The following is a 13,907-nucleotide window of genomic DNA, read 5'->3' as shown; positions in this document are numbered from 1 at the left end:
GTTTTTAATCACAATTGCTCTGTAGTGCAGCTTAAGGTCAGGCATGGTGATTCACCAGAGGTTCTTTTATTGTTGAGAAGAGTTTCTGCTATCTTAGGTTTTTTATTATTCCAGATGAATTTGCAAATTGCCCTTCCTAACACAGTGAAGAATTGAGTTGCAATTTTGATGGGGATTGCATTGAATCTGTAGATTGCTTTCAGCGGGGTAGCCATTTTGACTATATTAATCCTGCCAAACCATGAGCATGGGAGATCTTTCCATCTTCTGAGATCTTCTTCAATTTCTTTCTTCAGAGACTTGACGTTCTTATCATAAAGATCTTTCACTTCCTTAGTTAGAGTCACACCAAGGTATTTTATATTATTTGTGACTACTGTGAAGGGTGTTGTTTCCCTAATTTCTTTCTTAGCCTGTTTATCCTCTGTGTAGAGAAAGGCCATTGATTTGTTTGGGTTAATTTTATATCCAGATACTGCACTGAAGTTGTTCATCAGGTTTAGGAGTTCTCTGGTGGAATTTTTAGGGTCACTTATATATACTATCATATCATCTGCAAATAGTGATATTTTGACTTCTTCCTTTCCAATTTGTATCCCCTTGATCTCCTTTTGTTGTCAAATTGCTCTGGCTAGGACTTCAAGTTCTGTATTGAATAGGTAAGGAGAAAGTGGGCAGCCTTTTCTAGTCCCTGATTTTGTGGGATTGCTTCAAGTTTCTTTCCATTTAGTTTGATGTTGGCTACTGGTTTGCTGTATATTGCTTTTATTATGTTTAGGTATGGGCCTTTAAGACTTTTATCATGAAGGGGTGTTGGATTTTGTCAAATGCTTTCTCAGCATCTAATGAGATGATCATGTGGTTTTTGTCTGTGAGTTTGTTTATATAGTGGATTATGTTGATGGATTTTCGTATATTAAACCATCCCTGTATCTCTGGGATGAAGCCTACTTGGTCATGATGGATGATTGTTTTGATGTGTTCTTGGATTCAGTTTGTGAGAATTTTATTGAGTATTTTTGCATTGATATTCATAAGGGAAATTGGTCTGAACTTCTCTTTTTTTGTTGGGTCTTTGTGTAGTTTATGTATCAGAGTAATTGTGGCTTCATAGAATGAATTGGATAGAGTACCTTCTGTTTCTATTTTGTGTAATAGTTGGGGAGAATTAGAATCTGGTCCTGGGCTTTTTATTTGGTTGAGAGACTATTAATGACTGCTTCTATTTCTTTAGGGGATATGGGACTGTTTAGATCATTAATCTGATCCTGATTTAACTTTGGTACCTTGTATCTGTTTAGAAAATTGTCCATCTCGTCCAGGTTTTCCAGTTTTGTTGAGTATAGCCTTTTGTAGTAGGATCTGATAATGTTTTGGATTTCCTCAGGTTCTTTTGTTATGTCTCCCTTTTCAGTTCTGATCTTGATAATTAGGATACTGTCCCTGTGCCCTCTAGTGAGTCTGGCTGAGGGTTTATCTATCTTGTTTTCTCAAAAAGCAACCCCTGGTTTGGTTGATTCTTTGTATAGTTCTTTTTGTTTCCACTTGGTTGATTTCAGCCCTGAGTTTGATTATTTCCTGCTGTCTACTCCTCTTGGGTTAATTTGCTTCCTTTTTTCCTAGAGCTTTTACGTGTGCTGTCAAGCTGCTAGTGTATGCTCTCTGTTGTTTCTTTTTGGCGGCACTGAGAGCTATGACTAGCTAGGACTGCTTTCATTGTGTCCCATAAGTTTGGATATGTTGTGGCTTCATTTTTATTAAACACTAAAAAGTTTTTAGTTTCTTTCTTTATTTCTTCCTTGACCAGGTTATCATTGAGTAGAGTGTTGTTCAGCTTTCACGTGAATGTGGCTTTCTATTATTTATGTTGTTATTGAAGATCAGCCTTAGTTTGTGGTGATCTGATAGGGTGCATGAGATAATTTCAATATTTTTGCATCTGTTGAGGCCTGTTTTGTGACCAATTATATGGTCAGTTTTGGAGAAGGTACCATGAGGTGCTGAGAAAAAGGTATATCCTTTTGTTTCAGGATAAAATTTTCTGTAGATATCTGTTAAATCCATTTGTTTCATAACTTCTGTTATTCTCAATGTGTCTCTGTTTAGTTTCTGTTTCCAGGGTCTGTTCATTGATGAGAGTGGGGTGTTGAAGTCTCCCACTATTAATGTGTGAGGTGCAGTGTGTGCTTTGAGCTTTACTATAGTTTCCTCAATGAATGTGGATGCCCTTGCATTTGGAGCATAGATATTCAGAATTGAGAGTTCATCTTGGAAGATTTTAACTTTGATGAGTATGAAGTGTCCCTTCTTGTCTTTTTTGATAACTTTGAGTTGGAAGTCGATTTTATTCGATAAGAGAATGGCTACTCCAGCTTGTTTCTTCAGACCATTTGCTTGGAAAATTGTTTTCCAGCCTTTTACTCTAAGGTAATGTTTGTCTTTGTCTCTGAGGTGGGTTTCATGTATGGAGCAAAATGTTGGGTCCTGTTTGTGTAGCCAGTCTGTTAGTCTATGTCTTTTTATTGGGGAATTGAGTCCATTGATATTAAGGGATATTAAGGAAAAGTAATTGTTGCTTCCTGTTATTTTTGTTGTTAAGATTTGGGATCCTGTTCTTGTGGCTGTCTTCTTTTAGGTTTGTGGAGGGATTACCTTCTTGCTTTTCCTAGGACATAATTCCCCTCCTTTTGTTGGAGTTTTCCCTTTCATTTTCTTTGAAGGGCTGCATTCATGTAAAGATATTGTATGAATTTGGCTTTGTCATGGAATACTTTGGTTTTTCCATCTATGGTAAATGAGAGTTTTGCTGCGTATAGTAGCCTGGGGTGGCATTTGTGTTCTCTTAGGGTCTGTATAACATCTGTCCAGGATCTTCTGGCTTTCATAGTCTCTGTTGAGAAATCTGTTGTAATTCTAATAGGCCTGCCTTTAGATGTTACTTGACCCTTTTCCCTTACTGCTTTTAATTGTCTATATTTAGTGCATTTGTTGTTTTGATTATTATGTGTTGGGAGAATTTCTTTTCTGGTCCAGTCTATTTGGAATTCTGTAGGCTTCTTGTATGTTCAGGGCATCTCTTTCTTTAGGTTAGGGAAGTTTTCTTCTATAAATTTGTCGAAGATATTTTCTGTCCCTTTAAGTTGAAAATCTTCATTCTCATCTATACCTATTATCCTTAGGTTTGGTCTTCTCATTGTGTCCTGGATTTCTTGAATGTTTTGAGTTAGGATCTTTTTGCATTTTGCATTTTCTTTGATTTTTGAGTTCATGTTTTCTATGGAATCTTCTGCACCTGAGATTCTCTGTTTCATCTCTTGTATTCTGTTGCTGATGCTCGCATCTATGGTTCCTGATTTCTTTCCTAGGATTTCTACCTCCAGAGTTGTCTCCCTCTGGGTTTTCTTTATTGTTTCTACTTTCATTTTTAGATCTTGGATGATTTTGTTCAATTATATTACCTGTTTGGTTGTGTTTTCCTGTAGTTCTTTAAGGGATTTTTATGTTTCCTCTTTAAGGACTTCTACCTTTTTAGCAGTGTTTTCCTGTAATTCTTTGAGGGATTTTTGTGCTTCCTCGTTAAGGGCTTCTACCTGTTTAGCAGTGTTCTCCTTTATTCCTTTGAGTGAGTTATTAATGCCCTTCTTAAAATCCTCTACCAGCATCATAAGTCATGATTTTAAATTCGAATCTTGTTTTTCGGGTGTGTTGGGGTATCCAGGACTTGCTGTGGTGGGAATACTGGGTTCCAATGATGCCGAGTGGTCTTGGTTTCTGTTAGTAAGATTCTTATGTTTGCCTTTTGCCATCTGGCAATCTTTGGTGTTAATGTTCAAGCTGTCTCTGGCTGGAGTTTGTTCCTCCTGTGATTCTGTTAGCCTCTGTCAGCACTCCTGGGAGTCCAACTCTCTCCTGAGTCCCAGTGGTGAGAGTACTCCCTGTAGGCAAGCTCTCCTCTGGCAGCGAAGGTGCACAGAGGTCTGGGACTCAGCTCTGCCTCCTCGCTGAGGATGAAGGCCCGAAGGGACCCTGTCCAAGAAGCTCTGTTGCTTCTGTGGCCAGTGCTCTCTCCTGGGCTGACTAGTCTCTGGGACACCTGGGATCAAGACTTGACTATCTTTTGGATCTTTCTCACAGAATCAGTCTCTGAGCCCCTACTCTCTTCTGTGTGATTGTTTTATTATCTGAACCACTTCTTTAACTCAGCCACAGTGTGTCTCTGCCATATCCTATGAATTATATCTCAAGTTCTTCTCCAGTATATTAGCAACTTTCCCCAGAGGATGGAGGTTCCCTTTTCTTTATAGCCTGCATAGTCCTTTCACTGTGGTATGTACACAAGTTATGGTGATCTCTTTGGAAAAGTTGATAGTTAATGGGTTGTTATGGCCATATGGGGAATACTTCTGTAGGTCACCAATAACTGACAGAGAGGGATTCAGGTACATCTTTATATATTAATGCTTGGTCTGAGGAGTTTGGTGCACCTGTCTGATTCTCCACCTACTATCCAGCTGTCCATGCTGCCCTTTCTCCTAAATATTCTGAAGTATTTTGGGGATCATTTAGCATCTACGATATTTGGTAGAGCTGCCTCTGTGAGGATATTACCCTCATAGCCTACCAGAGGACACTGCCTGATAGGGTTGCTATCCACAGTCATGATGGACGAAGGCCTCTTCTTTAGCAGGGCCAGCATGACTCAGCATGAGTGCTAGAAACTTCTCTCTTAGCACCAGTCTCTTGCAATCAAACTTCTAGGGCATCCTGAGTTGGTACATGAGCCACAGACTCATTCAGACACGTGTTCCTTTGTCTAAGGTCATGAGGTCCCTTTGTTACACAAAGACTTGGTGATGACCTCTGCTCGTTTTGTAAGAGTGTGCTGGAATTGCAGCTGACACCCTCCTGGCTTTTCTAAAGTGTTCTGTATTACGTGAGTAGAAAAGAAGAGATACCCCAAAGGATGGTGGAAGTTTAGCTTGGGCTCTGAAGCCACAGAAATGGGACTCTCAGATAATGTCAATCCTTGTTTTCTCCAATGCTGATTTGCAGATTGCATCCCAGGCTCCACAGAGAAGCAGGACCTGCCAAGGATGCTTGTCATTTCTTCTAATTAGACTTTAAAATAAATAAAAAATTCTTGTGTTCATTTACGTTAAATTATATAACAACAAAGTTCTGCTCACGTTGCACAGAGATGCTGTTTTGCACTAAGGGATACCAAAGTTCTGATGTTCTAAAGGCTTTATTGATCCTCCTTTAGCCTTCGTCCAAAGAGGATCGAGGATCATGCCTGCCTCATGGAAGTCTGAGCTCTCCTCTCCATCCTCCCACCAGGGCTGCCACTGCTACTAGGCTTCAGGGTCTGCAGTGTGGAGCATGGGGACACCTTTAGCTTCTTGGCTGGTTTGTTGTTTCCTCTTTGTTTGGTTCCTGGCATGCTCTCAGTTTCTGATTCAGGAAGGCCAAGGGAATCAGGCATCTGGTAGGCAAATGTCCTGAGACACCCTTCCTCCCCCCTGCCACCACCAGCAGCTTTCTTAACCTCTCTCTTTCCCAGGCCAGGCCCAATAGATCCTGATAGTGGCCTAAATACCCATCTCAGCTCCTGGCACTATGGCTTCTTGTCTGGAGCTCTTTCCTGGGCCCAGCACCTCTTTCTCACTGAAGCTTCTCCTCATCCCCACAAGCAAGGATCAGTAGGAGGTGCTATTTCTGCATTGCATCCCTGTTCAGGTGTCCTGGGAACCACCAGAGGAGGCTGGTGACCAGAATCCCTGATCCAGCTGAGGCAGGGAAAGCATGGCCCTGGAGACTCTTCAGTTGTCCTCTTTACTTGTGGTGGAGATGGGCAAGGGCAAGTAGAGTTAGTTCTTAAGATTCCAGTTGGCCTGTAGTCAGTGCGCAGTGCACAGCTCCCCTGTTAAGGAGAAGTCCGGCTTGGGTATCTGCCTTACAGCGATGCAGGCAGCTAGTCTCATGACACCTCTTGGGTTAAGACTTTGATTGTTGAGAATTGTCACCATTTTACTTCAGTGACCTTGGGCAGGAAGAAGGTGCGATCTATTCATAAACCCTAGGACTATCAAACGGAGTCACCAAATCCCTGAGCCATGCTCCTTCACTCCCCATTCCGTTTCTATTCACCCTTCCTCTCTTCTGTTCAGCTCTGCGTTGTGTTTCCACCCTCCCCTTCCTTCCCTTTCCCTCTCCATTCTTCCTTTCCTGCTCCAATTTTCTTACCTCTGCCCCGCCCCTCCCTCCCTTCCTCTCTCTCTCTCCAAGACTGGGCTGTAATTCAGTTCATTGTAACTTACTAGAAATCCTTTCTCTTACTCAAAGGAAGGAAAATAACATTCCTTTGCGGGATGCATACAGACAAGGGAGTTCTAACCAAGAGGCGTGGTTAGGTGGGATAGGGTTGCAAGTAAACCCTCTATGAGACAGTGATACACACACACACAGACACACACACACACACACACACACACACACACACACACACACACACCCCAGCGTCTGGTTATGAGAAAGCGCATCCCTTCACCAGTCTGGTTCTGATCCTTCTGCCCCTGGAAGTTCATGCAGCTTTATGCCTCACTTGGCGAGAGCTACAGTTTGGGGAGGAATTGTGCCTACACTGAGTGGCAGCAGAGCTTGCTGCATGGGAACAGATAGAGTGTCAAACCAGCACTTGTCATGTGTCTTCTCTTCTAGTCAGTCTGTCATGCCCCCACCCCTACCCTAAAGCTCAGCGTCGTTGTTTGGCTAAGAACTAACACGCTTTCATCAGTCCAAAGTGAGATACACTGGCCTATAAACCACCCAGTTGCTCTCAGACTTACATTACCATTGTTAAAGCAGCCAGGGCACCTGGCCCACATACACGCTTGCAGGTTACTGTGCTTGTTCAGAATACCAACAAGGGTGAAACTGGAACCTTTGTTAAGGACATTGATGTTTATTTAGTGCAGCAAGTCCAGAGAGTTTTTAAATTCACTGATGAACACAAATCAATACATTCTTTATAATTTTATTCCTTTTTTTTAAAAAAAGAGATTATTTATTTTATGTATATGAATACACTATAGCTGTCTTCAGACACACCAGGAGAGGGCATCAGATCCCATTACAGATGGTTGTGAGCCACCATGTGGTTTCTGGGATTTGAACTCAGGAAGAACAATGGGTACTCTTAACTGCTGAGCTATCTCTCCAGCCCCATAATTTTAGTTCTTAAAATGTGTTTAGCGTCTCAGACAGTCTGTAGTTTTTAAATCATGTTTTTGTGTTATGTTCTATAACCAATGAATCCCTATATAAAAAAAATAACAACTGTTTATATGCTGTGTTAATTATTTATACTTGGTTCAATTGATCGTTTCTCAAAGTGAAAGAAACATTGGTTTCAATTAGATTTTTTTCTGGGGAAATGACAATGTGTTTGGCATGCACCTAGACTCCAATAAGCTATGTGCTCCTGCTGTACTTCCTGTTGTATTTGTAATTATGTGCTGCTGTGATGAACATGCCTGACAGAAATAAGGGAGGAAAGGTTTCAAAATGTATTCAGTCCATCAGTGAAGTGGCTCAGTCTGTGGTGGCAGGAGTTTGTGGTGGTGGCTTGTATACACAGTGGTAGACCAGGAGGCAGAAAGAGCAGATGTGAGCTGGAGGTGGGCTCAAAGCCTGACCCCGTGACTCAATTCTACCAGCCAGGCCCCCACCTTGTAAAAGCTCCACAGCCTTACAGTAGGCCAGAAACTGTAGGCTGAGGAGCACAGCTCAGAAACCATGGTCTTGTGTTCCATTTAAACCTTCAAAACAAAGAAGTTACATATAACTAAGCAAAACTTTTGCTTTGAGCAGTGTCTGCCCAGACACTTGGTATTCAGCTGTGTCAAATGAGTTTCAACAATTCAGACACCGGCCTCCTGACACTCTGTGCCGTGGCTGGATGTGAAGCGTTCTGCTGAAGGCTCACGTGTTGCATGGTTTTCAGGCGCTTTTGAGAAGGAGTTGGATTCTGTGTGATGGTGCTTGCTGAATGGGCTGCTAGCAGTTAGGGCTCAGTCAGAGGCAGCAGACTTCAGGGGCGGTGCCTTTAAAGGGTAGATCCTGTCTCTCTCTCTCTCTCTCTCTCTCTCTCTCTCTCTCTCTCTCTCTCTCTCTCTCTCTCTCTCTCTCTCTCTGCTTCCCAGCTGCCATGGGTTGAGCTCCCGCAAGCCTCTCCACCAAGGTGCTCTGCTCAACAAATGGAACCTTGGAAAGAGAGCCCTGAAGCCATGAGCCAACATAAAATTTAGACTGTTTCTCTTTAGACTGTTTCTCTTGGGTATTTGTCTGGAAAAGTGTAACCCGTAAACCAAGAAGTCAGCAGCTAGCATGTTAGATTCATTGAAACAGTTACTACCAGTGGAGGAAACAAAACCATGTATTTACCACTGTGGAAAAAGACCTTGGGCTGTTATTCAGAACTTAACTAGCTTTGGATATGATTATTGTATGAGGCAGGGTCGGTCCTCTAGAGGAACAGAACCAATAGTGTGTGTGTGTGTGTGTGTGTGTGTGTGTGTGTGTGTGTGTGTTACTGAGCTGGCTTATATGGTAGGGGCTAGGTAGCCTGACATTGGTTGCCTGGATGCTGGACCCAATAGCTGCACAGTGCACAATGCAGAGACTCCCTGGAGAGTCACGGTGTTGTCTATGTAAGGTCAAGAAAGCAGGAATCTGAAGTCAAAAGAGAATGGTGGCAGCAGCTCAGGACATGCTTATTCAGGAAGAAAAAGATGCAGGTAGGCAGGCAGGTGGGAGGAAGGTCGGGCCACCCTGCTTTTGCCCCAGTCTGCCTAAACAAGATGCTGCCCATTGTTGATCCTACATCAGTTCATCCTGTCTGTAATGATGCTCACAGACACACCCAAAGGTGCATCTCCCAGGCTTATTCTAAATCTCATTAAGATGATAATGAAGAGCAAGCACCAGGGCTGCAACCATCAATTACCCGACTTTCCAGAGTGAAAGCTGTTTAGAAGCTGTCACTGAGGAGGCTGGGCCTGAGCAGTAGTTTGGAGGGATGAGGTAAACTATGCACGGTCATGAATGGGAGTCCAGGTTATGATATGTATGGGTATTCTGAATCAGGAGACCCAGAAGCATATTTTAAGAAGGTCTTTTAAAATTCGGTATTATTTACATAAAATCCACTTTAGGACTTTCACACTATATTTCATATGTTACCATCCATAGACTTTCATGCTTGAATTAATCGAGATGAATGATGTTAGTGTATTTACACAACCAGAACGCTGAGGATATATATTAACCCTGTGGTCCTTACACTCTTGGGAACCAGGATCCCTTGTTCTAGAAATGATTTTTGACTCAACGTTCTCACCTAAAAATCAAGGAGAGGAGGAGGTGTGTATTCTGGTTTCAGCGCATATACACAACTTTCAGGGCCTAGCTAGCGTTCTTCTTCCTCTCAGCTACATACTGTTAGAGAAATAGGGGTTTCTTTGTATGGGCTCTTAGTCTCATTAATAAAAGAATTTAGAAATGGAATTGGAAGAAAGCCAGAGGGTGGTTTTATTGGAATTTGTGAGAATATACGACAGGACAAGCAAGCTGTAAACCCTGACAACTGCCTTGAGGAGGGAGACGGGGAAGAGGGAGAGAGGAAATCATACCTTTTGGGTCCAAGAAAAACAGCCCGTTTTGCAATGGAGGTCAACAAGTAGTTACATGGCCGAAGGAATGTGAGACTTTAGAAAAAAGCAAATCTAGAGCATTAGGGAAGGCATTGCCTCTGGACAGAAAGTAAAGAAAAGATTATAGTTTTAGAACACGGGAAAGTCCAGACTAAGTTTGCCTCATGTGGTAAGCAGCTGAGCAGGAGGAGGGGCTTCTGAGAGGTCTATTATCTCAATAAAGGGTTAATCATTCCTCCCACATCTTCTTAACATGTCTTCAGATGAATCCATTTTCCTGAGAGGTGGACTCATGGCCACATGATTGACAGGCCCAGTTGGAGTAACTCTTAACAGAGGAGACCAGAATGTTCAATGTTCTTTCCCCCAAACAGACCAGAAAGTCAAGTCACCACCAAGAGCCAGAAATAAAACTCAGATTTCATTCTTTTGCCCATGAGATGCTAGCTTTCACTTAAGAAGCATCAACCGAGCCCGGTATTTCTGCATTTTTTTTCAGGCTTGTCTTAAAAGCTGAGGAGGCACAGTTGTAATGTTTCTTGGGTTCAAGGCAGATAATGAGGAAGGAGTTCAAATTCAATGACTCGGAAGCCTGATAATTTCCTGTAATACAGTGCCTTTTTAGAATTCCCGGTGCTCCATAGACTAAATAAGAGGACCCTACGCACAATAGCATAGGGAGATAGGGCTCATTGATGAGGATGCTTTCCAGGCACTGTGGTGCTGGGAATCCATCCTAAATGTTTGCCCATTTTGAGCAGCGTTGCCCGACATGTGTGTGCCCTAATCTGTTAGGGATCAGGTAGGTGGTGGGGCTGGAAGAGTTATCAACTCTGGTTTCCTTAGCTTCATGGTAAGTCCCATTAGTGGCATGACTCAAATGTCACATGCACTTTCTGTAGGTGGTGCTCAAGCAGAGATCTGACCAGGACACTGATAGGAAAGAGGAGAGCAATGGCTATTTGTTTATGAGCATTCTAGTTATGACCATTTGCAATCCAATTGTATTATTGCTGCTGCTGTTTCAGGACTGCTGCTATCGCTGTGATTCTTCGGTTTCACATTCTTCCCCACATGGCTGTGTGTATTCTCCCTCCTCCCCTCCTTCCTCCTCTTCCTCCCTAGCCCTCCTTCTGGTTTTGGATGTAGAGGAAGACACTTGGAGCGATAGCCTTAGGTTCTGATTTTCCTTATCTTTCGTTGTCTGAAAAATTAGTTGCCAAACATACTTACTGTTCTACATCATGTTAGGAAGACCAATGCCAAGAGGGGGATCACACATTAAGAGCTCACAGACACACAGTGTTGTTGCTGAGGTGTTCTGTGCACTCGGCTGGAAGCTGGTGACTTAGTTATCAATGCTATCCACAGAGACTGATGTCTAGACTTGGATGATGGGTCCACAGAGGAAATAAAAAGTGACAGTTTCTTTTCTTCTACCTTCCCCAGCATCCCCAGGGCTGTCTGTCCCTCCAGGGCCCTGTCTCTACAGAAGTGTTAGGTGTGATCCACTGGGCTCCACTGTCCTTCCTCAGGGAAGCCAGCCATCAGTCACAGGTTGCCAGCAGTCTACACTGACACCTTCCAAATGCACAAGCACTCCCAGCCTTTCCCATGTGGGCTCTTTGATAATCTCTGTTATTATGAGTTTTTGTGCTCAAAATAGGTTTGGTGTAATATTTATTATAATATTTAATATTTATTTGGTAATATTTAGTTTATTAATATATATATGTATGCATATATGTATATTTATGTGTATGATGCTAGGTTCAAAACAGCTGTGTCTTAGCATGAAAAATAACAGCTAACCCATTAAATGATTTGTTATGTGGTTCCAATTCATCACCTAAGGGAGGCAAGCACTGGTTTGAAGAAGAGCCTGTTGAAGAAAGTAACTGTTTACAGTCTTTAGAAAGTTTAAGATCCTCACACACTACATGCTGCATTTGCTGCTGTGGTAGTTACTACCATCCAACAGAATTATCCCGGCAGGCAGCTCTTGCTCAGGCCTGTCCTTGTAGAGGCCTCTGCACATCCCTAGGCGATGCTGGCAGGAGTGACATCAGAAGCCCATACGGTCATCTCTCTACGTGCACCATGTTCGAGTGTTTAATCATTGGAGATAACATAGACCCCAGAAAGCTTTTCTCTGTGAATTTAAACGCGTGCCCAAAATCAAGGCTAAATTTGATGGCACTTAGGAGCCAGACACATTGGGTGTGCTGTGCCCTAATGGGGCGATCTTGGACCGGTCACTGGCTGCGTGTGGGTTTTCTTACCTGTGAAGCAGGGATAGATAAGGGCTATCCCTACTTCACAAGGCTGTAAAGGTTAAGTGAATGACCATCTGTGATGTGCCTGTCAGGGCATAGAGCAAGACCTGTATTCTAACCAGTGGCCCACGCTGTCCTTGTTGCTAGTGGTTTGTTATTGTTGCTTCCTGGGTGTGAATCCCGACTTGTAATCTCGCTCCTGAAGATTTGGGTAGAAACCCAAATAGCACCGACGAGATTTGTGCCTAGAACAGAAGCTTAAAGCAACCAGTCATGGAGATGCAGCCTCCGAGAGTATGGGTGGAATGCTTGTTTTGTACATAAGAATATTGACTCTGTCCCTCAAGAGTGAAGTTGGAATGTGTGAAAAAGTTTGAAAACGTAAGGACAGTGCTTGCGTTGTTCAGGCGTAGCACTTAAAACTGGTGTAACAGACTAAAGACCTTGGTTTATGTTATAAGCCCTCTTTGTAACAGGTATTGCTGTTATATTGCGAAGAAGCCTGTCTAGGCCACTGGTGTGCCTGTGGGTAGTTACCTTGACATGTTTAGGGGTTTTCAATTTGCTTAGTAACAGAAGCACTTACAATTTTGCTTAATTTAAGGAGTCTCGCGTTCATTCCAGGGAAGTCTCCAGAACAGCTTGCTAACACTTCTCTCCTGTATTTTGAATTGAATGTTGTAGAAATCCGCTCTCAGGAGGAAGTGTGCCGTCTGCAAAATCGTGGTCCACACAGCCTGCATTGAGCAACTAGAGAAGGTAAGCGAGCGCCACCTGCTGGCGAGTGTGTTGGCTTCGGTCACTTACCAAGATCTGGTGTCAATGTCTAACTTTTTAAAAAACAAAACCAAAAATTGTTGAGTTCAGGATGACTTACCAGAATAACAATGAAAAGACAATATATAAAGGTCAGCCATGGTCTTGTTTTCCTGGGTTTAATTTGATATTATGTTGCATTGAACTTTGGGAAAGCTTGGCAACACTTACAATAAGCCTTTTAAGATTGTAGCTTCCATATGTTTCTCTCGGTGAGTTCACATATTCCTAAAGGAGCTCGAAGGGAGAGTTAGCCAAGCCAGCCGAAAGCAGCTCCCAGATGCTGCTGCAGACCTCACGGGCAGCAGTTTTTGCTGGTGCAGCATGAAATGTGTGGCTAAGCCAGGAGTGGCATCCCAAGGGTGGTGTCTTGTCTCCAGAAGTGGATTCTGAACTGTCTATTCATTTACCATCTGGGGGGAAGGGCAGAGCTCTGCGAGAGAGCTGCTTGCTGCTCTCATTTATAATTCCTCCTCCGTGTCCAGGCGAGACACTGAGTGGGATCTATATTCGTGCGCTGCCCTTGGCAATCACGGTGGGACTATTTTAGCTTTGTACAATGTTTGCTTAGCTTCGCCAGCACCTCCAGCTGCTGTCAACCTATATCTCACAGCCATGCCTAACACTTGGACTAGATTTTTCTCGTCTGCACTCTACTTCACTTTATACAGGAGCAAAAGAGCTCACGAGGACACTTCTCATCCACAGAGCAAGGCAGTGCTGAGTCCTTTTACAGGGAATATCTGTGCGTGTGTTTGAATGGTTATCACAGCAGTTAGGACTTCTCAGGTTTATATTTTCTACTTTAAAAAAAAAAGCAAAAAAAAAAAAAAAAAAAACCCAACTTACCCGGATGACTTCAGCTGCCATGTACTTTACCTGTGACTTTGGTCTCCATTTTTCCAGATTCATGGGCTAAGAACGTTTTTGTTTGTTTGTTTGAAGTTAGACTGCATGGATGAGAATGCAGGACTGCCGACTGGAGGTGTGAAATGGCACTGTACCTCTGTGGATCGTCTAGTGAGATGCTTCGGGAGAGTAGGAGCAGGCTAGAACGGATTCCTTATTCTTCCTGGGCTTGGTTTATAGCCTTCATGTCTACCAC

At 42.9% G+C, this 13,907-nt stretch overlaps 1 protein-coding gene across 18 annotated transcripts in view; it reads left to right on the top strand.

Annotated features, from left to right (window-relative positions):
• Dgki (diacylglycerol kinase, iota) overlaps positions 1-13,907 on the top strand; it is a 463,575-nt gene that overhangs the window by 190,659 nt on the left and 259,009 nt on the right. For all 18 annotated transcript variants that reach the window (XM_006506259.4, XM_011241385.3, XM_006506258.4 and 15 more), the window contains exon 4: positions 12,671-12,745. In XM_006506259.4, the coding sequence (XP_006506322.1) occupies positions 12,671-12,745 (75 nt within the window). The remainder of the gene's footprint in view (positions 1-12,670; positions 12,746-13,907) is intronic.

Source organism: Mus musculus, chromosome 6 (assembly GCF_000001635.26).
Source record: "Mus musculus strain C57BL/6J chromosome 6, GRCm38.p6 C57BL/6J".
Taxonomy (NCBI): domain Eukaryota; kingdom Metazoa; phylum Chordata; class Mammalia; order Rodentia; family Muridae; genus Mus; species Mus musculus.
The sequence above is the reverse complement of the archived record's forward strand: the minus strand, read 5'-3'. Positions and strand labels throughout refer to the sequence as shown.